General features: G+C 39.9%; 1 protein-coding gene across 3 annotated transcripts; it reads left to right on the forward strand.

Moving 5' to 3' along the window:
• The first annotated feature begins 44 nt into the window (after window positions 1–44).
• ABHD5 (abhydrolase domain containing 5, lysophosphatidic acid acyltransferase) lies at window positions 45–27,827 on the forward strand. 3 transcript variants are annotated; one of them, XM_038174903.2, is made up of 7 exons: window positions 45–206; window positions 16,825–16,910; window positions 17,168–17,540; window positions 20,504–20,658; window positions 23,269–23,380; window positions 23,933–24,119; window positions 25,584–27,827. In XM_038174903.2, exons 1-7 carry the CDS (start codon window positions 82–84, stop codon window positions 25,671–25,673), a joined length of 1,128 nt encoding a protein of 375 aa, XP_038030831.2. In that variant the 5' UTR covers window positions 45–81; the 3' UTR covers window positions 25,674–27,827. The 3 variants fall into 3 exon arrangements, with proteins under 3 accessions (XP_038030831.2, XP_038030832.2, XP_071889537.1); XM_038174904.2 differs by lacking the exon at window positions 45–206 and adding an exon at window positions 15,520–15,575; XM_072033436.1 differs by lacking the exon at window positions 45–206 and adding an exon at window positions 16,696–16,714.
• Window positions 27,828–27,914: the final 87 nt, after the last annotated feature.

Genomic DNA, 27,914 nt, shown 5'->3' on the forward strand with positions numbered 1-27,914 from the left:
CGGCGCTGTGGTGGGGGTGGCGGCGGCGGCGGTGACGCAGCGCGGAGGAGGAGGAGGAGGAGGAGGAGGGAGGGGCCCGTGATGGCCGGGGCCGCCGCCGTCGCGCTGTCCCTTTCCGCGCTGCCCTCCGCCGCCGCTCCGCCACCGCCACCAGCAGCCGGCTGCCGCCCCGCCGCCATGGACGAGGAGGAGACCGCCAGCGACGGGTGAGCGCGGCGGGAGCGGCCCCGCCGCCATTGCGGGACCGGGGACAGCGGCGCCTGCACCGGGAGGGAGGGAGGGGGGGACAGCGCGGTTTGTGGGCGGCCCTGCCCGGCTCTGCGAGCCGCCCGGCCCCTTCCCTGCCACCGGCGGCCGCGGTGCGTGCCCGCTGCCCGCTGCCGGTAGCGGCGTCCCGCCGTGCCCCACCGCCGGCTGCCCGTGAGCAGCGCCCGCCCCGCGCCCCCCCCCCCCGCGGTGCGCCCGGCTTGGTCGCGCCCGGCGCGGCGGGGACGCGCCTGCGGCCGCCGCCCTGCTCCGCAGCGGGGGCGCGCACCCGCGGAGTACCTCAGGGGGCTGCCGGCCCCGCGGCGCCTCGCCTGCCCTGTCCCAAAACACATCCCCTGCCGCCCCCAACACACCACAAAATGCCCTGGCTCCCAGTCTGTGTTAAAACACAACACCCGAGCTGCTCGCTCTGAGTTTGTGCTGTCACAGCTTGCGGTTCCAGCCCCGAAAGTGCCCGATCAGACTGTATCTGGCTTTGCTCCAGTCATGCGTGTGCTGTATCCCCCTCTATCCGATGTTTAAATGTGCTCTAAATGCGCTGTTTACATCATTTTTTTTCCTTCTCCATCCTTTAAATAACAGGTGTTGTCACGCATTGCTCATACTGCTGGTTGCCTGTCCACCCCAAACTCACTTCTTGCCTTTTCCTTCTCCCTTCTTTCATAATTACTGTTTTTGAGGAATTCCACTTAAAATTCTTTAACAACTTACATGAAAATCACACTGTGCTTTCATAATTTTATATCCAGGATGCTATTTGCATATTGTCATACGATACATCTGTTCTCTTATCTTCCAAAACTATCTGTGTGCTCAGTCTTCTTCTCTGTGTAGACCTTTTTTGATATTTTTTTTTTGGCATTTCTATTTCATCTTAGATGATTTACTGCTGCCAACTCAGTCTGGATGGACCAGAACTGGACTATCCATCTTTTCCAGGTTCCCCATTGCACCTTTACAACTGTATACACACGCTGTTCTCTCTCCAAGTATAAACGTCACAGGCTTTTCTTTCAATGTGCAATCCAGTCTAACTTGTAACTGCTCTTTCCTCCTTTCCTCAAACTTAGAATGGCTTTTTTTTTAATCATACAGTTGTTTTTTTTTACACCTTCTGCAGCATTGTACATCTGTAACCACAGTTCCCTTCTTGGTTCTGTGTTCTTTCTCATCCATTCGCATCCATAAAATACATCTCATTTGCAAAGCCTCTTCTCGATGATTTACAGATTTTCTAAGCAGGAGTCTTAAAATAGCTCTGCCTCAACCTGTTTTGTTTATGTGTTCATTCAGCGCATTAGCCTGAACTGTATTAGTTGCCTGATTCGATCACACAGGGTACTGAGCGCTGCTTAGGTGCTGCCAAATGCCCTCAACTTCAGTAGCCTGTCAGGCCTGCGGGGTTGTTAGCATTAGATGATCAGGACGTAGGGTAAGGAGTCATAGGCTAAATTTTTCAAAGAGGATTATGAGAAATTTCTTGTCATGGCTTACTCCGCTGGATAGCTTCTAAAAGGGACTTGATTTTCAGGAAGTTGTCCGTGTCACCCTTCTGAACAATCAGGCCATTTAATGTGAAGTCTTTCAGAGTAAGCCCCCAGTTCATTAAAGACTTCTAAGTCTTCTTAGACTTCTAAGAACAAAATCTCATGCTTTTCCTTGAATTCGGAAAGTGCATTAGCTGTGACGAAATGTTAGTACTCCAGGTTGTTAGCACTTTTTTGGGGGGGCTGTTTCTAACGATCAGCATTTCTTCAACTTTTCAAGCAGAGAGCAAAACCCAGTACCTGCAAGAAATTTATGAGTGAAATGTGTTAAGTACTTTTGGATTTAAAACTTTGTAGCAGTGAGAGGAAGGCATACTCTATGGCATTAGAGCCCTAAATTAAATTGCTAGTGGTAGGTGTATACAAACAATAAATACGAAGTTTATTTTATCTGCCTAGAGAAAATAGTGTGACTCACCTTGTTATGCAACGTATGCAAACAACTGGTTTGTTGAAATCTAGTAACTGCTTAAGTAGGGTGAAAACAGAAAAGCAGCGACACGTTCCTTTGTAGGAAATTTTGACTGAGAGATAACTCACGGCCTTGTCCTAACCTAGAATGAGAAGTTGAACTAAACAAATATTTTGGTCTCTATCAAGGAAGTGATCGCTTGTTTAAACACTGCTAACGATGCCCAAACTTCTTTGCAGCCCTGAACCTTCTCTGTATAAGCTGTAGAAGTAGACTACTGCCTGTGAGACCAACAGCCTACCACAACCTTTTTGCTGATGTTTGGTTCAGTTACACTCACTCTGAATTCAACAGGACTGATTATGGCTTGTAATATATCTATTAATAGCAGCTACTAAATATATGTATGTATCTGGAAAAAAAAAATCTCAAAAATTCCCCCTTTGCCCCCTGTGAAAAGTGGAATAGCTTCCTTTAAAACAAAAATTTTAGGGCAACTGCACTTGTGAGCCTACATCAGTTTGCTTGCTTCTGACCTCTAGCCTCACAAAATAACAGCTTGGAGAAATATGTAAGGACATACGCTGTAAGTTCCACTGCAACGCCAGTAACCACAATTATTTTTGCAATACCGTTCAAGCTTGTTTGCATTTTGATTCTTTCGGTATGTGATTTAAAATGCTACAGAATTATTTTTATAGTTTTGAAGTGAGGTGTTTGAAATAAAAGAGGAATCATTTATCGAGCTTGATAGAGCTCTGACTCTTAGTAAGACAGTTCACAGTGATACCACATCGATATATTAAAGAGTAATATGAAAGCATAAAGCATAACATTACTCTCAACTCAGTCTTGCTTTATTTTTCTGCTGGTTACATAATTTAGGTTCTAAAGCAAGCTAAATGGATGTAGACTGATGAAAGCCGGGTGGTTCTTACCTTTCTTGGTGAAAGGAGACTATTTCTAACAGCCTGTCCTGTGGCACACATGACTAACAGCAGGTTTGGGACCTACAGCTTCCATCTTCGAAGAGACACTGAAAACATAAATGCACTGTGCGAACCGTGTGCAGGAAGAGGTTAAAGGATGTTTCCTTCCTCTTCTGATTTTGTCTTCTTCACTGTTGTGTCAGCCATGAAGGACTTCAGTGCTTGGTGCCTTTTGCACTGCGTTTGTGTGCTCATCTGAAAGTATGAGCAGGTTTTCAGGCATTTATAAGATTGTTTTAGTTTTCCTGTCCTTGTATGAGTTTGGGAAGGAAAGGTCTGCAGTGGTTGGGAAGATCTCTTCTCCCCCAGCACAAACTCGAAAAAGGGAGAGACAGCAAAATATAGTAAGGGCTATCTTCTCCTTCCAGCAACAGCAGCAAAATGATCTTGGCAGTGTGTGCCCTGTCCCTGTACAGGGAAGAAACTCACCTAAATGTCTAGCACCTGCAAGCGTTATGGAAAAAAGGTTTAAAAATATATATATTTGCAGTGAGAATATAGAAGTAGACGATTTGTTCATCTCTTTTACTTGGTATTGACTACTCTTTGGAGTCCCTTGTTTATCAGAGATTCTTTGGCTCGTGTTTAGGACAGACATTTAGGGAATAATTTCTTATTTTTCAATTTTCTTTATGTTTTTTCACATCGGTCCTCAGTAGTTACTTGTAATGGACTTCCCATGGTGATGTGGCTTTTCAGGTAGATCCATTTATAACTTAACCCACTGCCTTTCAAGCGCCCTCAGCTTAGTGGGAAAGCAGGTGATGGGGCTGCTGGCACGGAGCTGCTGGGGAACCGCGGCCTTGGTCAGGACCTTTTCACCAAGGTACAGCCAGGTTGCTGAACTTTCTTTCACAGTTTAACGATAATAAATAGTAAGATTGGGGCATCCTATTTATAACTCCGGAAATACATTTGTGACTTTTGATACTAGTTTTTATTTCTTTACGATTCTTATGGGAGATCACCTCAGGAGTCATCATGGAGAGGTTTGAATGGCACAGGTTAGACACTGCTGTGCTAAAGGTTTTCTCCTCCACTCTTTCTGCAACTTGTTCTTGTATTAGACAACATGAGGAAAGGTACCACCAGCTGACTCCAGAGAGCTGCAGAAGGTCTTTTCCCCTCTTTCCAAGCAGCAGGGAAAAAATCCTTTCAGTGGCTCCCCTCCAGTTGCATGTGGGAGCACTGGTGAAGCAGCATTCAAGTGCTTTGTTTCCACTGTCACCACCAGGCCCAAACACAATCCCAGAGTCAGAGTGTGTTACACATGCTTCATTTATATAATACGTGGATGTCCCATTACTAAAGAACATGCACTTCTAATGGCTCACCTGGAGCTTTCCATTGCCTCTGGTAGAAGATCCCGTTCTCCTTCCCTGATTATCTGGCTGAGTCATCTGTTATGACAGAAATCCCCTATAAAATGTCTTACTAGGTCGATTAGTCACCTGGCTCAAGTCCTTACATCTGAGAATGAAAATGAGAAGTGCCAGGATTAGCGATCCTTTTGCCAGGGTTGCATGGTTTGGGGCATCCTCTTAAGTTCTTATAGAGTCTGTTAGAAGTGCTGCCCCTGGGCTCTGTATTTTATTTGGGCCAATTGGGCTGTGCCTCGTAGGCACAGTTAGAGATTAGCTCTCTGAAAATAATCTTGTCTGTGCCAGGAGAATCCGCACAACCTGCAGTTTTTCTGCACATTATTGAGAGAATCTGAACCACTTTCCCCACTCATAAATTATGAAAGCATCTTCATTTTCCCCCCTCATATTTAGTGGTTTATTAAAATTGTTTGTTGATGAAATTTCAATCAGCTTATTTCATAACTCGAGTTTTTTCTTGCAACTCTGATCTTCCAGGATAGGTTTTTGTCCATAATTTGTCTTGAGAGCCAGAGAGAAGAGGGCATGAGAGGAAAGGTGAGTGAGTTGACGTTGGCACTGAAACTGAAAGATCCAGATGAGAAGCTGAACAGCAAGGGAGAGGTCAGTGGAGAAGAGAGATTTGTGAGTCCGTGAAGCTGTGTAATGAAATGAGGTCACTCTGGAATAAGGTTAAGAGGGTAAAAGAGGGGGATTTTAAGGGTAAAGCCTTAAATGACACTGAGAAAATACGGTGAGGAATGCCGGAGTAGGAAGGAGCTCTGAATGAGTTGTAATAGAAAACCGAGGATCATATGAGGTGACAAAAAGGAGAGGAAAATAAACTCCCCAAAATCTTTTCTGTAATAAAAGATGCACAAATGCCTATTGCCACTGAGGAAGTCCACCCATGTACTGGAGTGAGGAAGAGAAAGATAGAGCAATGAGGAGGAAAAAAAACAGGGAGTAGGTTGGTGCTAGCAGGCTATTCTAGGAACTTTTTTCTTCATTGCATTTAGTACGTTATACTGATCCTAAAGGCATATTAATTATTCTGCACTTGTCCGAAAGGGGATATTTGATGCAATGGCTTTTTGCAGCCTTCCAAATCCTAAAGGAAACCTACAAGAAAGCAGGAGAGGGATTCTTTATCAGGGAATGTAGTGACAGGACAAGGAATAAAGTTCTTAAACTAAAAAAGGCTGGATTTAGATTAGATATTAGGAAGAAATTATTTACCCTGAGGGCGAGGCACAGGAACAGGCTGCCCAGAGAAGCTGTGGATGCCCCATCCCTGGAGGAGTTCAAGGCCAGGCTGGATGGGGCTTTGAGCAACCTCCTCTGGTGGGAGGTGTCCCTGCCCATGGCAAGGGGTTGGAATTAGATGGTTATTAGGGTCCTTTCCTATCCAAACCATTCTATGATGATGATTCTTACCTCTTTCTGAGGTTACTTAGGTGTCTTTCTGACACACTAAACATTTGATGTGTAGTCACGTAAACAAAAGCGTCTTTTAGTTTGAGGATGAAGGGAGGGGTTGTGCCCAAGAGTTTTACAAGGATAGAAATGAGGCTAGGTAGCCCAAAGTTCAAATACCAATTCTTGAAGTTTGACAGAGTCAGTCACTGTAGGTGACTATGATAAGGAACACATCGAATGGCAAGCAGCAAAGCAGTGCATCTTCAGTGTGTATTTACACTCAAGTAGAGACAGGTTGGGTGATAGGAGTGTGGTTTGCGTGTAGTGTGCTTGGAGCTAAGGGAATAATCATGTGCTTTAGGTAGTCTTTTATGTGTCTTTCTTTTGTGGTTCTTTACAGAAAAATAAACAAACCCATCTCCTATTTAAGTTGTGATCTAAATTATGCATAATACAGTATGGGATGTAAACAAAAGATAAACAGGGTAGAGCGTGGATGGGCAGCGGTGTATATTTATAACAGGCGGTTGTTCTGTGTGGATTTTGTTATTGTTCTGTGTGATGGAAGTTGGGAACGGTCTGAAATGTGGGCCTCTGGCATGGTGGGTGTTAGAAGGCTGACAAGTAGGGTTTAAACAGTATATAAAGGCTGAGGTTATCAATATCTGAAGGGTGGCACGAGTACATCAGTAGGTGGATGAGTGAAACGAATGTAATAGAAAGTTACATATATCTGAAGGACATCAGGAGAGAGTTTTCATTTTTTTAGTTCATTTATACGTTTCTTCCTAAATTCTCAATGCAGTGTGTCGTGCGATGTCTATGAAAACACTTAATGACTGTGGCAATGCCAAGTTCCATCAGATGCTAATTTGCTGTGGAGGAGGCAAAGGGCTGTAGGTACTGTCTGGTAGGTAAGCTGTGTTACATGTATGGTCCCTGTCACAGCTTTCCCGTGACTGCAGCTCCCCCCTTTCCTCTCCACCACATCTGCATCTTTGTCTCTGCTTTTTGTATTCTTTCCTACCTGGTCTGTAGCTGCCAACAGGATTTTCCTCTAGATTGAGTTTAATTTTGGCTTTTAAATTAAAATATAAAATCCCGACTCCTTAGAAAATAAGGCAGGAAATAACTGAGGGCTTGATTACTTGGTTACTGTTAGTGGTATGGATAAACAAATGGAAAGGCAGTACTGGGAGACAGAGAAGAAACTGGGAAAGAAGGAGGCACAGTGATGTAAGGTATACAGCAAGGCTGTGGCTGAATTTCAGCATGGGAGAGAGCAAACTGTGGATATACCCTACTGCCTGAATGCTCAGGCTGCTCAAATGAGTTCAAACACCGTGGTAAACTTCAAAAGCAATAAACTAGCCATAAAATGCTCATTGTTTATGGATTTACCTTATCTACATTCTCAGGTTAATTCCGGTATGCAGTAGTCCTGTGTAGCACTGTTGATATAAATAGAAATGGTAATAAAATTTCCTTGTGAATTTTTACAACGATCTTGATGTTGAATGTTCTGAATACAGAGTTCAAGATGCAGTAAGTACATGAGGAATGCATTGTTTTTACCTCTGGCCCAGTGTAGCAATATTCTGCAATAACCAGATACCATGGACTTCTTGTTGAAATGGACCTGAGGTACATTACACTTCCTAGAAATATTATGCAGAGGTTTTCAAAACATTCTATTTTAATGTTAGTGAAGCATCCAGGAGTTTCACAATATCTAATTGCATGGAATGTCTTGGCTTGACATTCATCTAAACAGAACTTCATAGGCAGGCTTATGTCATCTGGGAAAAAAAATGCTTTCCTTTTTAACCCACTCACAGCACTTTGATATGGTCTTTTTGTCATCTCTTGAAAATGGTAAATAGACATTTGTTACAGGAGTTGGTGTCTTGTTCCCCTATCATGTTCCTAATTCTTGCTCCTGAGTCTTGCCATCATAGTGTGCTCCTCAAGGTCTCTCCCTGATGATTGCAACATTTTTTGATCTTTTCATGTGATGATTATAAAGTGGACCATGAAATATTTTTCTTCTTCTGATGTTTGCAGTTGCCAGAAGTTAATTTTTGTCCTTGGAACATCTCATTCAAATTGCTGTGATGGCTGCTACATCTAGCTCCTACTGTATGTCCAGAAGCTCTGCCCTGGTTAGGCAGCCCTTGCAATAACAGTTACTGTGCATAGATTGTGTATGACTGATGATACATTTATGATGGTCTGATTGAGTGATTCTGACTGCATGCATCATCTGCAGAAAAGTGAAGTCCTGAAGAACATGCTGCACTTGGGGGACAGGAAGGAAAGGCTGCAAGAGGGAGTCCTAAAATTGGTTACACACTCATGAAACCCTATCCTCAGCCCTGTTCCGGAGATATCCCTGCCCAGTTAAATCCAAACCGACCGAGGTCATGATTATATCTTACTGTCAGTGGCACCTCTGACTTGAAAGCTTGCCAGCCTCCAGCGTGCCCTACTAGTCTTTTTTTCCACATTATTAGCCCATAGATCTTATGGTTAACTGCCTCACTTCTCTGTCAGCTGGGTCTCTATAATTAGTTGGCTTAAAATACAGCTTCTTTTAAAGACGAATCTTTTCACAAACCTGACGGAGAGAGAAGCCACAAAAATAGTTGAACAAAGTGGAAGGAACACTAAGTTTTTATGTCTGATCTAGTAGTGGTGATTGCCTGAGATTCAGGCATCAGGTCACCCATTTCACCTCCTCCTGACACCAGCAGGAATAAAAATGCAAGAGTGGGGTGCTTCTCAGAGATGGACTAACACGTGGACTCCTCGTCTTTCTAAAAGAAAGACGTTTCGTCTTTCTTTTAGAAAAAAAAAAACAATTTAGAAAAAAAGCCAATTTTAGAAATTGGCTTTTGTTACTTAACAGACTAACAATGAAGATTAACTGCAGTTAACTTTATCTGGTAAAGGTTTAAGTGTAATACATATTATTTGCTTCACCCTGTTCTCAGTTTCATGCAGAGCATGTTGCTTTCACATGATAAATGTATTGTCCTAGTTTCCTAAAATTTGTAAAATTTAATTGGGAAACTGGAGTTTTCTTTCATGCTAATCAGTAATACTTTCTCTTATTGTCAATTCAATGTACTTTTCTTTATACCCTTATTTTAAAATCAGTATCTCCCAGTTACATTCTTACATATCCTTTGAACAGAAGGAACATTTATCTTGGTCTTTAATAATGCTTTTTATTTACTTCTCCATATTTAACCTTTCTCCATCCTAGCTGTCATCCATAGCAAGATTTAAGCTCTGCCTGTACTGGTACCTAGGTTGCACGTATAATTTTCTTGGATTTTGAAGGTTACAGCTGTTGAAATGCTAAAGGAGGTCGGCTTGTCTGAAGCTATATTGGAGAACTGGAATGTGTTCACAAAATTAAATCTGCAGTGATTAAATGACATCCTAATTTTAGTGGTAGTGCCTGATGCATTTTACATTTCATATCACTATTAGTCATTTAGTACTGTGTTACGAACAGAAAAATGTTATCAAGTATGATCCAGAGATGTGCAGTTCCATTACATAATTAAAAACTTTCTTGAATTGGAAATAGTTGCTGGTTCTGTATCTCCTCAAGTTCACTTTTCAGTTTACTGTGGCTTTAAAAGCATGTTTTTCTGTTCTTTCACATACTAGTTTGAAATAGGTTATTACATTTTTCTCCAAAGTATTTTTTTTCACTGAATTGTTACACAACTTATATCAAAGGCACATTCTCCAAGGTGTAAGTAGAGAACAAGATGGAACCTGAATATAGTGAATGGCTTTAAACCATCTTAAACAATGCCTTTAAGCTAAGAGAGGGTAGGTTTAGATATTAGGAAGAAACTCTTATTATATATAATAATTAATGAAATGAGAAAGGAAGAGTGTGTTATAATTTAACTCTTAGACACAAATTACCCAGACGTAAACCTGCTTCTCTCTGGTATTTTGACACATGAAGTCATTTTTGATTTTGTCATCCTTGACAGTTTCTTTTGGTTTGTATTGCTTCAGGTCGTTGCCCATAAGCTTGAAATTTAATAGCCCAAAATGGAATTGGCTCTAAAAACTTGTTATTGAAGAGGCAAGAAGTCACATGCTATTCACCTCTTAGATTCTGTATCACCTACAACTGATGCTGATGAAAACGCAGAAAACATTTAATTAAACAGACTTAATTCTGCTGTTCCCCTGGGAAAAAAAAATAAGACCAAGTCTCGGTGTTTTCACTTAAGCACCTATGAAATCCACATTACAGCGTGTTTTTAGAGCATTATAGTAAGACGTTGTTTTACTTTTAAAATTGACATTTTGCCCTAAATTTGATACATTGAACTTTTGCCCCATTGTGAATATGAGGAGCTCCTCTTCATTCCTGTTTTGTCTGTTCTTGGTATTTTTGTAGGAATTGAAAGGGCTGGCTGGGTTGCTTTTCCTTGCAGTTTTAAATGATATTGAAACCTGCCATAACAGTAGCTGTCCCGTTCTTTTAATTATCGATGTATTTTGACTGTCACTTATGCATTAATGATAATATACAAGTATTTAGGGTTTCTTCCCATAAAACACTGAGCACTGTAGCCTCAATTCAGCAGGACACTTAAATATATGACTAGTTTTATTGAAGGACAGAGCTTAAGTATTTTCATATGAAGAAATTACTTAAAACCTTGGGAATAGTTACGGTGTTTTCCATATTTTGATTTTTTGATTAAAAAAAAAAATAGTTCTAAATTCCTTTGCTAGCACAGTACTTCAAAAATACTTTATACAGAAAAAATGAGAGAATCTGAGCTGTTTTTCCATTAGCTTACACATGTTTTTCTGTTATAGTGCAAACTTCTCCTTAGTTTGGGACTGGCTCAAGTCAGCTGATGTTCATAATGATCTTGCTGGCTAGATGGCCTGAAAATCAGAATGCCATTCCACTTAGTGTTATGCAGAAACAGTACAACAAAGTCTATGCATTTAGTTGATGTTACTCTCTTCCTTACAAATAGCTAGAATTAATTCTGAGAGAGGAGAGGGTTAGGGTTTTTGAAAGATCAGCTTGATTCTAATAAGCTTTAAGGGTAAAGCTTGAAATGATTTACCAGTGAGTTCACTCAGTGTTTTAGCTTTTTAAGCAGAAATTCAATTAAAAATATTAAATATGTTCATTTGTTGAGAGCAGGACAAAAGCAGATATGCAGCTGTGTTGCTCGGGTATTTACATTCCCTCAGTCCTTTGTGAGTTATTGTGTAATTATTGTAAATACTGAGCTCTGATTTTCCTACTGGTGGAATCTTTAAGTCCAGATAATATTTGTGATGAGAAACTATTTTCCACATTTCTGTCACTGATACATTTCGGTGTCTCCTTTTTGATTAGTACTGGGAGTTCTAATTACCTTACTAATTTCAAAATTTGTAGTCAAAAGTAAAGTAAACACTGTAGAAAGATCTCTGCATATATTCTCTCAGAAGGTCAGTAATTTTTGACAAGTTACCACATAGCAAATGACATAGCTTTCCTTTACTCTGATTTAGTGGAATTGTGTCGCTTACAGATTTTGTGTTTTCCTTTTTTTGACACCCAAGCTTTCCATGGATTATGGCAGCTAGCTCTACAACAGTATTATGCATGGGGAAAATAGCTCTGATTTTAAGCTTAATACACCTTCAAAGTCACACATTCATACAACTCTAAGAGGAGTAATTACATTGTGAGCTTGAAGAGCATGTGAAGACTGTCTGTATATTTATATCTCCTATATAGAGTTACAACCAACTTCTGTTGAACATTCAGTTGAACATCTTGATATGGTAGAGCTTCATTTTTGAAACCAGCCTTACAGGCTAGAAATCAGGTAGCTGTTTGAGTGCATGCCTCAACATAACAAGAAGTGTTTACAGTCCTTCAGTATTACCGAAGCTTGCATGAGCTTTTTTTGGAGCATGCCAAATTTGTAAGTGGCCACAAATCCATCAGTGGTCTTGCACATAATCGACTCTCACCGAGCTAAATAGGTTTAATCTAGCTGTCAAAATGATAGTTATCTGAGTTAACCTATTTGCCACATTCTTCATCTGATTTGACCTAGTTCGTGGAGGTGGATGGGTGGGTCGCATTCGCTGTGCCTCTGCCTCTACTTGATGCTCAGTTCTTTTGAAAGTTACCCTCGGGCAATTTAAGTTGAGCTGTGACAGCAAATACTTGTTTCAAATTAATGTTTGAGCAGCTAAGAAAAAGAAGTATTACCCTTTACACAATATTCAATTATTCTTTACCCCTTAGATTTCTGCAGACAGTAATCATTACTTATTTTTAATATCTGTTTCCTTTCTTATACTTGTACACGTAGAGTATGTGTTATAAATGAAAAATTGCCTCCTTAGCTCTGACATCCAGTACCCTCTAAATCGTAATACTTTCACTTTGAGCATGCTTACATATGAGATTCACTCAGTCAAGCGCACTGCAGTTGACAGGTAAGTCAAAAATTTGTCTACAGTATACGTCTTCATTGAGTGGAATAAGATTTTTACAATTTTCTCAAGTTAGATTTACCTTGTTTGGGTGAATAGGCTTTTTCATCTCTTTTCAAAAAGTGCAATATGAACATTGTCATATAATATATTGAGTTGAAGCTGGGAAAATGTAGTAACATTCCCCATCACGGCTTGTAAGGCTTAGTAGAAGGAACAGCAGAAGTACAATTATCACCTCTCAATTGTTTTTTTAATTCTTTTTTATTATTGTTTTTATGTAGCTGGGAACTCTTGAAGTCTTAAACCCTTTCAAACTATCAAGAATGATTAGTTCCTGAGCAAGGAAGCAGAAATACAACCAAGACTTGAATAGAACAATTTCAAATAAACACCCTTCAGCTTTGAGATTTTCCTATGGGAAGGAGGAGCTAAGGGCTGTGAAATTAGGTCTTGTTTTCTGACTTTGGGTATTGGAGGTTGTGCCTCTTCATGCCAACAAAATTCGCCAGGTGTGCTACTTGTAGGTTAGGAGCTTCCATCTAACTTCTCCTGTGAGGGTGGTATATTTGGGAGCCTGCCATGACTTGCTGTGTTTGGGAAGGCCTTCCCTCAGACCATCATGTCCCATAACATCCGTGTGTATCTCCAGAGGAAGGCCTTCACTGACTTGTCTGGTGACCAGAGTGGCACGATAAGGGCTGCTTACTTCAGATCTTTAACTCGGCGTCTGCTTGGTAAAAAATAGTCTGGCAAAATACATGGAAATCAGTCAATTTATAGCATAGACAACAAGCATCACACCATGTGAGGCAAGGCAGGATTGCTATACATCCACAAGTTGCCTAACAGTGAAAAATTAGATTAGTTTGAGAGATCTCTTTCCTCTTATGTAACTTCACAACAATCTTCTGTTCTGAGTGGTTCACAGACACCAAGGCCTGCCACTAAAAGTAGGAACATTGTGCTTGATTGAGCAGGGTTTCTCATTAATTAAACTTCATGCTATGGTTTCCCGTTGTTTGCTTTTGATTGCATAGCAAATAAGGATGTGATTGGGGCTGTCTGTTATTAAAATAAGCCAACAGCAGACTGTCGGGGGGGAATTGGGTGAGGCGGCTGCAACACAGCACCGTGCTCCCCAGTGAGGTACAATCTGAAATGCATTTAGTAAGTAGGATAGATACGGCAAGTGGATAGTGACGGAAATTATAATTTTTCTGTTCTACAACACAAACACACATCACACACAAAGTTCCAGCCCTCTCAGTGTGGTTTAGACCAGCACCACATGGACCCGGAGAAGCAGGACTACCAGTTGGGGCCTGGCCCCTGTGCAGAGTGGTTGTGGCTCCAGCTTCTACAAGGCATCAAAGATCTGTGTGTGTTTCCCCTAGGGGCTGCTATTTTCAGTATTTGTTACCATATTTGTCAGCATAAACTACCGATGGTCTCGCTAATTTAGCCTCATGCCGGTCACCTTGGCTAAGGCCATGTAACACTTGTCTCTGGCACTTCCCCGTCCCTCCGTCCCTTCTGGCCTCCTGCCTCAAACACGCACAAGAAGTCTGGAGGTCAGTTACATCTTACAGACTCGTGTGTGTTAATTGAGCCCCTAGCAGGGCATCAACCCCACTTCTGACCCCCAATTTTTCCTGGCTCCAGTACTCCAGGCTTGTTCAGGTGGCTGTGAAAGTGGAACTGCCCCCAAACAGATGTGAGGAAACAACGTGAAACTCCAGCTGAAATCCTTAGTTTTCTTTCATGTCTTATCTACATTGCTGGTGAACAAATGGTCTTGAAAGAGCCATTGCTTCTTTTTTTGATGCTACATAGCTATTTTAACTTAATATCACAGTAATAAAAATGATAGGTCATGTAAGCAATTGACATTCTCGTGTGCATTTAGAGGACACGTTTGGCACAGATGTACAGAGTAAATGATACCTTTGGAAGGCTACAGGCTGCCTATAGCAGGGATGTGATTAAATAAATTAAGTAGTTCATTGTTCTCTGCATGTAGAAAACATCAGGCAATTTGTTGGAAGGAGGGGGGAAACAAAGGATTAAGTCTTGAATATAAATGATTAAATATTTTCTTTCTTAAATTCTTAATCGCTTTTTTGACAGAAAGTCATCTTCACTTGCTCTTTTAGTTCAGCAAGTACAGAATGACTGAAACACATACAGGATTTTTATTCTAAGCATTTCAGCTTGCTGACTTTATTTGTCAAGGTTCACATGTGTGTGATGTCTCTTCTGAATGAACCTTTCTGTATTTATAAACAGTACTGATATTTAGCAAAAGGAAAGAGTGAACACTTAGGCCAAAATTTCCTGATTCTGATACAATTCTCTAAATATTTTTCTTGGTTATTCAGGTGACTCCCTAATACTGGGAAATGAAATTCAGAGGTTGTGAGCTGTAGATTTCATTTTTATTTCATTGTGGTCATATCTCTGCACTGTCTTCATGTTGACATGTTACAGCCATACAGTTCCTTTGCTAAATCAGTGGTTTCCCTAAGAACAAATATTTTGTACAGTTTTAGCTTGAGGAAAACAGACTGGATTTTGTGCTTCTGACTTAAGAATTATGAATGCAAATGTGTATTTCAGCACCTAACTAGCAGAAAGTTTGGCTTAAAAGAGTGGTGGCATAACTATTGTTTAGTAATCCAGCAGAGTAATTCGTAAGATCAGACACGGTGATATTGTTAAACCCAGATTCAACAGTTATTTGCTGGTGATGTTGCTTTTGGCAGGTGCCCGCTTTAACCTCACAGATACCTCTCCTAACCCTTTAGGATATCTATTTTAATGTGGAAGCCAATCATTTGAATACTGTTCCTGGAGGATGCTGAGTTTCTTCAGGTCTCGGATTGCAGGAGGCATCTGGGCAAGCGTACAGCATTCAGCTGCCCAGCTCTCAGTCCACACACCATCAGCGTGCTTCCCACGTTCGGGGGTTTAGGAAGGTTATTTACAGACCAGCCAGACATCCGTGTGTTTCTCAGGAAAGTAAATAACGTTGAGTAACGGTGGCCATGGGTGATTGGATGATGAATCCTTCCTTGACCAAGTAGGTTATATTTGATTTCTTTTTTTCCTGATGTTCCTAAATGCAGCACAGCTTGCGATTGCATTGTGTGTTCCCAAACACCCTGCTGTGTTGTATCATAAACGCAAATAGTTGTGCAGCTGGGATAGCTCAGCCCCTGAGAAGGGTGGGGAGCATGTCCTTTGGATAAAGAACTTGGAAGGAAAAATCATAAATTTGTTATTGATGGGTTGTGCAAGCTCCGAAAGATTGGACGCTAGTAATCTTTTAAGATCAATTTTTGTCCAACTGATGCTTGCAGCATTCAATCCTGAAAATACTGTAATGAATTGGAAAGGAATTCAGTGTAGGAAAAAAAAGCTCTAAAGAAAGAAAATTGATGGTGAGTTTGGTGTCTTCATGCTCTTCTCCACGAGGAGTGGTTTGAGGTCCTACAGTAGCAGCCTTTGCACTGCAAGTAGTCTGAGCTGCTTCAAAAACAGGCAAGGGAGGGAGAAGGGTATTCCTTGTTGAAAAAGGGGGAAAAATAGCACCTAGGAAGAGCTGCACCTAATTGCTGTGTCCTTTGATGTCCCTGAGGCTGTGCTGCTAGCTGAGTCATTCCCCTGCTCTCATGGTCAAGAGGGTACTATAAAGATAGTAAGTGACAGCTGAAAAGTAGCTTCTGCTAGGGGGGCTTGAAGTTATTGTTTGATTTTCTGCTGTGACTTTGTTTCTAAGTCTGTAATGAAGTCCCTGGTGCTTTGCTTTGCTCGAATAAACCTGCTTATTTTCCACTTTTTGAATGTATTTGGTGTGTGCATCTTAGTCCGGGTTAGGCTGGCAGGCACGAGGCTTGTTGCTTTTCTGGAAGCAGAGGGTTCATGCAGGGTGGTGTATGTGCAGGCAGGCTTCCAGGGGAACCTGAGAGGGGCCTGGAAACCCCCACGATTGTGTTTTATTTCCTGCCAAGCTTCTCGGGTCGCGGTGAGGACTCATGTCTCCGGGTTCCCAGAAGAAGCCTGCTCTGACGGAGATACATCGGTACACCCTGATAAGGGACAGGCAGCGGAGGGACAGCGTGCTGTTTGAACAACACCGCTGAGCCTTACACCACCTCATAAAAGACAGGGGAAGGTGGATTTCTTCCTACTGCTCACTCCTGTCCTGCAGGACGTGTGGTATACATGGGGTCTTTTAAGAGCAGCAGAAGGAACTCCTTCAAAACATCAAATGCTGCAGAATGGGATCGTCTTGCTCAAGAACTTTATATTCTGTATTGCTGTTGCAGGTTAGGATGGCTGTTCAGCTGGCTTCCTGCTTGGTGTCCCACATCGCTGCTACACCTTAAAGAGGCTGAGGACAAAATGCTAAAATGTAAGTCTGTTTTTAATAAGATTTATAGGTTTAACAAAATCTTCTATCAGTTTCCCTAATCAGAAAATTTTTTAAATACGGCTTCAACATTGTGATGAAATAACCTGGTTTAGAGCTGTTTTCATTGTTCCCTTATTTATATTTGCCTGTAGGCTCAGCTTTGAAAGGGAAGTCCTATTCCAAACAGTAGTTTCCATAAAATGTCCTTTATATTTTATCAGTCTAGCAATATCATTTTTTTCCCACTCTTTTTTCAGGCATTACAAGCACATACAATAAGCGATATGTGTATATAGCCAATGGAAATAAAATATGGACGCTGACATTCTCTCCAGACCTCACACGTAAAACTCCACTTGTCCTCCTCCATGGTTTTGGAGGAGGTGTCGGAATGTGGGCTCTCAATTTTGAAGAGCTCTGTGAAAACAGGACCGTTCATGCCTTCGACCTCTTGGGATTTGGACGTAGCAGTAGACCCCACTTCGACGCTGATGCTCGGGAAGCAGAAAATCAGTTTGTGGAATCCATAGAACAATGGAGAAAAGAGATGGGGTTAGAAAAAATGATTTTACTTGGACACAACCTAGGTGGATTCCTGGCTGCTGCTTACTCACTAAAGTACCCATCGAGGTATGTAAAAATAAAGGAATGAAGAAACTCCTTATCTTTTTTTGACTAGTGATGTTAGCACAGGTTTTATTTTATCAGTCTCCTTATAGATGATCTTTAAGGGAATGACTGTGTTGATTTAAAAGAACTTGATAATGAATTTTAAGCCCCAGGTATTAATTGTGTGGTTTGTTTTCAGATGAGTAGAAACAAGTAGGTATGGTAAATGCATTTTGTTCCATGTACTTTTCTTTACTTTGTTTTTGTTCAGTACCCCTTGCCATGTTACAAGGCTAAATAGCAAGGATCATATTTATTCGTGAATGTTTGAGACATCTCTGTTCAAACCTATTATTTTAAGACAAAAATAGGCCTTTTTCTGTCAACTGTCCCATTGTTACGGCTAACAGGGAAACTTCTGAATTTAATTTCCCTGAATAGTTTATGCCTATATGTTAGCAGTCAGCCTCGTGCAAGCATGATGATGTAAAAAGATTTTTAGTGGCTGTTTGATTTAAATTATCTCCGTGCCACTTCATATTTCTTCTTTGAAAAACAATCCAGCTGTAGCAGTGCTGCAACCACATCTCATCAACATTTTCTGCACCACATCGTGGTTGACAGCCAATCCATTTTTTACTCTAAATTAATAATTTGTCTCTTTTTCAGTGTAGTCAAGTAATATAGGCCCTGTTGAGTGAGGATCCTACCAGCTGAGGTTGTTCTGTATCAAGAAATGACCTTACTTTTGTCTAAATAGTCATAGTGGACCCTTGTTAAAAGATGTAAGTCCAGATTTCCACATCATATGGGAGACTCTATACTATACAGAACAAATAGCTTACTTTATATTAGCATCAATTGATACCATATGCATACCTTGCTCTCTCACTTGGAGATTATGGAATAAACCCATACATCTGTTTTTTCCTAAAACGCTTAGTCTCTTTCTCTGTCAACTGGTTGACAGCTGGCACATGCTGCTAGAAGTGAGGTATGAAAGCAGGCTTGTGTCTAAATCCCGAATTTGAATGAATACGGTCCTCTGCCTTAGGGATGTAAAGCTTTTATCCATTTGGGTATAAAGCAACTTGTAGCTGACTGCAGGTTGTTGCTTGTAGGGATCGCTTACAAGTTTCTTACCCTTTCTTCTGAAATACCTATAAGTGGTTCTGTGTTTCTGCATTCTGCTGTCTTACATTGAAAGTGACTCTTCTGTGTTTTCATGCTTCACTCTGCTTAAGTTGAGGTCAGTTAATTCGGGGGTGTTTTAGTTTGTGCTCTCACATTACCAGTGTTTCTCTGAAATGAAACTAACACCATCAAGTTATCACACTGACTGATAGGATCTTAGGACAGTGCTGAATCAAGTGATAAAAATAGTACAGCTTCCAAACAGATTATCTAACAATTCATTAGAGGCTTAAGGGATTCTGGATCCATATTGCTATGAAAGTAGATCTGTTTCTGCAGGCTTACATGATCCATTAATTTACTGTGTTGTACCAAATTTGTGCATGGGACATCTGAGATTGTAAATTCAAAAAGATTCCCATTTAGAGTATTCCTGGGTGATGGTGGGGTTATGATTTTCAAATACTGCAGCTTCTGGACTATCACTTTTGGAATGATTTTCATGGTCAGCCTCCTTTTATCTCAGTTTATGCTTTAGACTTGATTACCAAAAGGAAGAATGCAAAAAAGGAAGGAAAATACTAAGAAACATTACAAAACAAAAACACTTGCTCTGTTTTTATTTATGTGTATGCTGTGTTTAATGGCATGGTTTATGCACTGAATATTTAGTTGTCCCGAACAGCCCCTCATGGCTTACACTCCTTAGCCTCTAATCTCCCCTGCTGGGTTTGTATAGTTAAATTCTGCCCTGTCCTCTGTTACCGTTCTTGTTTGCTGCTGTGTGCAAATACGCTCATGGCTGAGCTGACAGCCAAGAAACATCTTTGTGAGCTTAATCCTTTTCAGCCCCTCATTTCAAGCACAGATTTTTGGTTTCCCAAATGATTATGGTCCAGAAATAGCCTGCGGAATCACTTCTAAAATCGTTTTAGCCACTAAGAACTCTGCTGTATTAAATACCTAATCTCCTGGCTTTGAAAGAGAAGGAAGACATGAAGAAGAAAGTAAAGTGTTGAAGCTTGCAAGCAAAATCACCTTAAATATGCAAAACTATATTTGAGTCACTTTTCCGGGTATCAGCAGTATCTAGCACAGTCCTGTCAGAGTGGGTGTTATTATGGGATTAAACAAATGGATGATTCCAATCCATCAAGATGAAATAAGTTTTTTGCTTGAGGGGGACGTGCAGCATGAAGTGATTGATTTGTTACATGTGCGGGAGACTACTACTGTACCTTCTGTACTGAGATTCCTTTGAGTGATAATTTTATAAGTTGTCTCTCAGGCATTGCTTTAATCAACCCAAATCAATAAATTTAGAAAACATCTGCTAATTTTGATCTGCTCCGCTCAGATCAAGTTTTACTTTGATAAGTTTGTTTTTCTGATAAATTGCATCCTTTCATAGAACGGAGATCTGAGATGGCTTGGAAAAGAGCGACAGATTTTTAAATGTTTACTTAAACGAAACAAGTGCAATTCCCCTTTTTTTCTCTCAAATTAAACTGCTCCTTCATAAACCAAGTATGTGGATTTGGTCATTTTTTAAAATAGAAGAAGGGCTCACTGTTTTCTCAGATGTGTATGACAGTAGGTATCTATTGAATGCTGAATTTCTCTTTGTGACGTGAGCTTCCAAGCTTCTGGTATTCCTGCATATGACTAGTTGAAATTCATCTTTGTTTAATTAGCATTCAAATGCAAAATCATCAAGGGACCAGAAACGTAATAAGGCCACTATGACAGAAGTGACTAAAACAGATTGCGTCATCCTCAGATAGCAATTTTATGGCTCGGTCAAAGGAAAGTTACTGTACTCTCAACCTCTGAACCTTTTCTGCCAACAGGGTCAAACACCTTATCTTAGTGGAGCCATGGGGTTTTCCAGAGAGGCCTGACAATGCTGAACACGAAAGACCAATTCCGATCTGGATCAAAGCACTAGGAGCTATACTGAGTCCATTTAACCCATTAGCTGGGCTGAGGATAGCAGGACCCTTTGGTGAGTTTTAGCTACTCCTAAAAACTGTTTGCCTTAAGTGTGAGCAAGGAGCAGATACCACATTAACACACGCTTTGTTGCAAGCCCACATCACCCACAGAGAATATAGTTTGAGGAGAAGGTGGGAGGGCTTGAGGAAAGTTGAACTCTTGAGGACAAGAGGCCAAGATCTTTCTGTGTGAAATACTAGCGTGATAGTTTATAGCACATATTGTAGGCTGCAGCTACGATGAGACAGATTATGTGGACATCTGCTGGTGAAGCCTGACAAAGAGGCATTGCTGTGAAAAGGTTGTCTGGTTTCCTCCAGTCACAGTCCGTTTAGTTTCCCTTCCAATTGCAGTTTGATTGACAAACAAGATTTCCAATTTTGTTTAACATTAGAATGCAGTCTCTCATAAGTACATTTGTCTTTTGCTGGAGCTTAAAGGAATTGAAACCGTATTCCTTCCATTGGCCATTTTTCTGTTACTCAAGCAATTTTGTGAGCCTCAGCAGTGTCCTGCATTACAGCAGCAGTCTGTCATTCATATTTCTACATCTCTTCAAAAGCACTGATGAGATAGAGATAAATTCTATATACCCTAACACTGGGACTAGGTAGAGATGACCAGGAGTGGGGAGAGGTTCATGGTCAAATCTTAAATTCATCATACATATTCCTTCTAGAAGACAAGAGGTAATCTGTTTATTACTGTTTGTATTACTGGAGTATCTGTTGGGGAGGCTTGAAAAAATATATCCTTCAGACCCCTTAGAAGTTATTTATAACTTTCTGTTTACCTCTCCATCATTTTTAGTGTTCAGTCTGAAAGGAACTAGTGGCATTTCTAGGCTTTGTATAAACCACATCTGTTTCTTAACTCTCTTCCTATAGAATGTGTATTTTAACATGCTAATATATTCGATTGTTTTCAGAAGGATGACAAAATGAGCTTTTCAGACAAGCAGTGTTTTGTACAAACAGATTTTCTTTTTAAGTAAAATGCTTTCTAATCTGGTTGACAAAACAACTTGAAGCATACTGAGTGATAAGCACTGATTTAATGCATTTTATCCAATAACAAATGTATGCATAAATCAATCCAGCTGGAAGAGTTCAAAGCTGAAGTTGTGTCTCCCATAGCAAGTAAATGCAGTCAGAAATGTGCTGTGGAAACAGACCCTGTCTTGTCCAGGTATCCCCAAACTAGGCTTGCCTGTAGGTTAAAGTTGAGGGCACTGCTTTTCAAAATTTTTCATCAGTTTCTCACTCCAGATGTTCAAAATGTTTCTCATCATCAACTTACTGTGCAATTCTTGACAGGTGAGGCGTAGTTCTTAGAAGGGTAAGTTTAAGCAGTGCAGGCATGAGACCCAACCTGATGAAGGCACTGAACCAAACCCAGGTTTCCTTCTACATACACTTGTGCTTGAACTGCTGGGCAGGCGTAACTGTGTGATCCTCAATAGAAGGCCTCTTGCTCTTGTTCAAAGGTATAAGTTCAACATTTAAATGTGGACAGGGTTCTTCGGGGTACCACGGTGGTGTCACATGGATATCTAATCAAACCTGCAGGCAGATACCTAAACCTGGGAGAGAAGCAGAATTGAGATCTTTCTGTTTGAGTGGGTTCCAGTTACTTGATTATCAGAAAAAGACAGAAGTCTGGCAACTGAAATCTGTATAGAGAAAATTTAGGTGGCAGAGCACATTGCAGAAAGTTTGCAAAATCTTCATCATTTCGGGACTTAAATCTCTGTTTCATAAGCAAATTGTTTTCTCTTTCACTGTATTCGTGTTCTAAATTGACTTAAAGTATACAGAATAGCATGTTGCAATAGTCTAATCTCAAGGTTACAAAAGCATAGCTCACTGTTACGAGGTCTGCAGAAATAGTGCCAGGCCTTTGGTCAGCAACAGGTGACAGAAGTGACATCATCGTGATTGTACCGATTAACAACAGTATTTGCAGTTTATAAACTCGAGTAGCAAATGGTGATGTAGATGTCTTCAGAGGTGAATAATATTCTCAGACTAAGATTGCCTTTTTATGAGACTTTTGTCCCAAAGATCCACCTGGTCAATTAGAAGAGGGTGAAATTAGAACTCCTATATTAAATAACTTCAGAAGGAGACTGTTGTATAAGTAGGAGGAGTACAAACTTACACGTAAAGAAAAAAACAGCCCAGCTTTTTCATCAGTGCCTTCCGATTCTAAAAGGTTGGATGCTTTTGGCACACCCAGTGCTGCCAGAGCAAGAAGGAAAGTGTTGCTATCGTGCAAGGCTAAATTTTTGGCAAGATATCTGCTTAGTCCTTTCACTGGTTTCCTTTGCTTGTTTCTTTTGTTTTCGCAGTGGCCCTTTGCAAATATATTTCCCATATTCAGTAAGGATTAAATTGCCCCTCTTCTGGTACAACGTAAAGTCTTTCAGAATTACTATGTTTAGCTCCTGTTTGTTATTGTGTGCAAGACCTGTAAGTGGTGTAACAAAGCATTGTTTTAGAAGTCATCAAAGTTAGCCACGAGTTTCATGGGAGCATGTTCGGAGGGTTTTAATGGAAAGTGTTAGGCAGTCTGAAAAAGTTGTCTCTACTAACATTTCTCTAATTTTCTGTTTTGGCAGGACTAAGCCTTGTTCAGCGTTTAAGACCAGATTTCAAGCGAAAATATGCATCGATGTTTGATGATAACACAGTGACTGAATATATCTATCACTGCAATGTACAGTCACCCAGGTGAGTGTGAGTTTCCTAGTGTGTGTTTTGAAGTCAGCCTTTTGTTTACTGATGGCCTGCTGCTCCCTCCAATGGTCATGGCCACAGTCTGCATGTGTTTTTTGTTCTGTTTTATTATTATAATATTTACTGTATTAATTAAACAAAAAATAGCATTGCACTTTTTATGGATTTCAGAAACTAGATGTAGAAGCTATCCTAATTTGTTATTTCTTTTACATTACCTGTGTCTTAATTCTGAGGAGAGGATTATTTTTAATCTTGAAGTTGTTACAGTGGGTTAAATTGTAAAGATTTTCTCAAAAAATAAATAAACTTGTTATCTTATTCTTTTAAGTGTTATCACTCAGCACAATATATAGAAAAGGCTGTTGAAAACTGCTTGAAAATCTATGTTTCTTAATAGTCAAAAATCCCATCCTCATGCACTCTTTTATCTATATTACCAAAAGGCACAGATACTCCTAATTCCTAGGTAGGTATGGGGGAAGAAGAGAAAAGGCAAATACATTGGAAATTTAATTACTCTTACCCTTTTTGAATGGCTTGAAGTGGTGAAACAGCTTTCAAGAACATGACTATTCCTTACGGATGGGCAAAAAGGCCGATGCTGCAACGGATTCCACAAATGGACCAAGACATTCCTATCACGGTGGTCTACGGAGCACGTTCATGTATAGATGGCAATTCTGGCAGCACTATCCAGTCTCTGAGACCAAATTCATATGTGAAGACAATTGTAAGTTCAATTTCTAAGCTGCTGTTTAGTTTGTTGTGTGGATTTGTTTAAATCATATCAATGTGTTTTTTCTACCAATGGTGAAAATGAGGGCCCTTTGATTTAAAGACAGGGTAATAACTTCTGATTTCTTTAATGGAGAGACAGAAAACAAGTGTTAGTGTGTCAAAGAAAGTGTCAAAGAAAACCCACAAAAGAATATTTCCCAGAGGAAATTAAGAAGCACACAATAGCCTACACCCCCTGACAAAGAGTCCCTCTCCAGCTTTCCTGCAGGCCCCCTTTAGGCACTGGAAGGCTGCTATAAGGTCTCCCCGGAGCCTTCTCTTCTCCAGGCTGAACAACCCCAACACCCTCAGCCTGTCTTCATAGGAGAGGAGCTCCAGCCCTCTGAGCATCCTCATGGCCTCCTCTGGACTCACTCCAACAGCTCCAAGTCCTTCTTGTGCTGGGGGCCCCAGACCTGAAGGCAGTACTCCAAGTGAAGGAAATTTAGCTATAATTAAGGCAGCGTGCTTCAATTTAAAGACTTAAGAGGGAGTGTTTAAATGGGGGGAGAGGAAAAATAGATTTAAATACAAATTTAACCTTGGATTGACTATAAGGTTAAAATACTCACGTACCTAGTGCTTAAGTACCTAGTACACTCATCAAGTGCTGTGCAGGATGGCTGTGGCTTGCTTCATACCAGTTTTGTCAGAGAATGATAAATCATAGAAATGCAGTAACCACCATGTGCGTGGTTACTTAAGCCCCTAATGTTTTATACATAGTTGCAGTGGAATGATATAGGCCAGAATTTATTTTTTTTCCCATATGTTGCATCATTTGGATTTGACTTTTCCCTGCTTAACACAGTAATAGTTAATTGGGAGGACTGAAATCTGCTTCCAAAAGGCTAGGAAATCCTCAGCAATTTAAGTCTCTGAGTTCTTAATCATTTATCCTAGTACCTTCTTTAGTCTGTTCCATATAATTTTCATAATAAGGGAATAGAAATGATTATATGTCATGCAAACACTTAAAGAACTAAAGAACTGCTTTGCAGAATTGTTTGAGCAGAGAATGAAAGGGGTGAATGTTAATCAGAGGTTTGACATCTTCTTCTAAGTTTGTTTTGCAGTTTGTTTTACCTGAATCTTTTTTCAGAAAGGTGTGCAATTGAAAAAGTAGTGGTTTTGTCCTTCCTTCTTGTTTAGCACAGTTCATTAAACAGGTGAAACAAACTTGCAGTTTGCCTTATATTTACAGTCTTTTTTAGGATGTAGGATACCACCTCCTGGCAGAAATTTTGCTAGCTTCATTAACACACACTGGGTGCAATAGATCAGTCTCAGTTTAGAAACTTTTCCTTTCAAGTAATAGTGGTTTTGTTTTTGTGGTGATATTCTCCACCTATCCCAGTATTTATTAATTTATTATTTGCTTGTCCTTTTGACCTGTTTGTTCCCCTTTGTCCTCTAGGCTATCCTTGGCGCAGGCCATTACGTGTACGCTGATCAGCCTGAAGACTTCAATCAGAGAGTGAAAGATATCTGTGATTCCGTGGACTGACTGTCTTCTGTTCTTCAGAAACTCATACCGTAGATAACATTTAATAGCAATACTTTCTAGGAAATTATTAAAGAATGCGGAGCTAATGGAACAGGCTCTGTTTGCACACTGTTTCTTCTAAGAAGCCATTTGCACACTTAAACCACTTAGTGCCTTTTTGGGGAATGGGGAATTTTGAAGCAAACTTTGTACAGCTTTGAGGTTTGTTTTTAGATTGTTGGCCTGCCGTACATGAAATTACTTACAACTTTTTAAACTGGAATTTTCTTCAAAAATGGAATTGAATTTTGTTAGTGTGTTGAACTCTATAAAGATGCTGAATTCTCCATTAACACAGAGATCTATACTAGTATAGACGTAACACATAAAATGTGATTTTGTTTCTTCATAAACATTCATATTTTCTAGTTGATGTTTCATAGCAAGAATATGAAATTGCTTATATATTTTATTTATGGAATCCGGAACTCCATATACAATATTTTAACAGGGTTGTGTTTTTTGTTTGTTTTTTTTTTTTAATTGAAGTGATAACAGCTTATGAAGCTGATTCTGGAAGAGAGACAGGGCCAAAATAATGAGCAGTCTTTATCACTGAAAAATGTGTTACTTTGTAAGGAATCAGGGCTCGATATTGGGAAATCTTTCTTCTGCTGGGTTTTACTTCTGTTTATCTCAAGGCATCTTTTTCCATGTGTGCAACTTTTACAGAAGCTGCAGTTTGTAAGAGTCAGTGATGACACCAATGCTCATGCTTCCATAAATATTTTGATACGTAGATTTCAGTGATTTAAAGTACAGAAAATAGCTTGTTAGTTATTCTGTCAATTTTTAACTCTTTATGATCATTGCAAGATTTGTTACTTGCCTAAATCTAACAGTTGTAGAGAAGTTGGCAAGAGGATTTTGATTAGGGGTAGGGAATGCTCATCTGGGTAGTGAGCATAATTCCCTTTTCCTTTAGCTAGAACTTCTAGTCTGCTTTCTAGTAAATTTGGGGTGGGGTGTGGGGTGGGTGCAGAGGAATATTTTCTAATTGGCAATTCAGCAGGTTAGTATATTGTAGTTAGCATGCAACCTCCTTATAGGAAGGATTATTACTGGAACAAAAAATACCACTGTAACAAATTATAGTTGTATGTTTTGGAGATTTCTTTATATAGTTATGTATTTTGTGTATTTTGAAATTGGAGATAATCCAGCCTCCGCATCTCTTTGAAAATATAGTTTGATATTAATTCTTTACCAGCTTAGTAAATTACATTAAGCAAAATACTTTGTCACTTTAAAGCCAAATTATGTGGTGGTTTGTTTTTTAACAAAGAGTTTACATGGAACTATTGATCTGCTTTTGAATGTTAAATTGACTACTGAAGAATTCCTGATACTTTTGTACACAGCGAATTGAATTAACGATAGCACCGTCTTCAGGCTTGAGTGGAATTCTGTGCAGTTTTGCTCACGTTAATTGTGGCACACATTGATGATAAAGAAGGCAAAGATACCTAAAATCTTCAGGAAATACTCAGGTTATGTTCCCAGCTGAACATAATCTCTCTTTCTGGAGGAGATGTATATCTATATGGTGCTATGTAAACATCAAAGTCTTTGTACTGCCTCGACTGCTAGCACTTGATGTCTAACAAGCTAAAGATTTTAATTAAAATAAATTATTGAATTAAATTTCTTTTTCACTTTAGAAGATGCCAGATTTTTAAACAAAATTCTATGTTATTTGCTAAATTCTTGAGTTCAAATGGAAAATCAGAATAACAATTTATTTAATGTATGCTATAAGTTATCAGTCATGCCACCATTTAGGTGGATTCCTTTGGTATGTATTTTTTTTTCACCCTTCTTGATGTCTAATTTGTATTTATCAACTTGAACAGTTGTTCTAATTGTATGTAAAGGCCTGATGGAAAAATACGTTTTGCATGTCTTCCAAATAATAAAAGGTGAAGTGAGATATTGGCATTTTCAGATAGCACTTACTGATGGGAATTCTAGATTCCACATCAAGAAATGGAAGTAGGGATAAAAATTGCACATTGAATGTGAATATTCTTTTGAATATCCCTTGCTTTTTCAGCTCATTGTACTAGTAGGACTTACTTGTTGCTTAAGTTTTGCACAATAAAAAAAATAAAAACACCTCTAAAAGGTTGTGTTTGGTTAATGTTAAGGTAAGATGTTGCTTTTGTAAAAATGTGTAATTAAGCTCTGGAATTCAAGGGTAAT

The sequence above is a fragment of the Anas platyrhynchos genome, chromosome 2, assembly GCF_047663525.1.
Source record: "Anas platyrhynchos isolate ZD024472 breed Pekin duck chromosome 2, IASCAAS_PekinDuck_T2T, whole genome shotgun sequence".
Classification (NCBI taxonomy): Eukaryota; Metazoa; Chordata; class Aves; order Anseriformes; family Anatidae; genus Anas; species Anas platyrhynchos.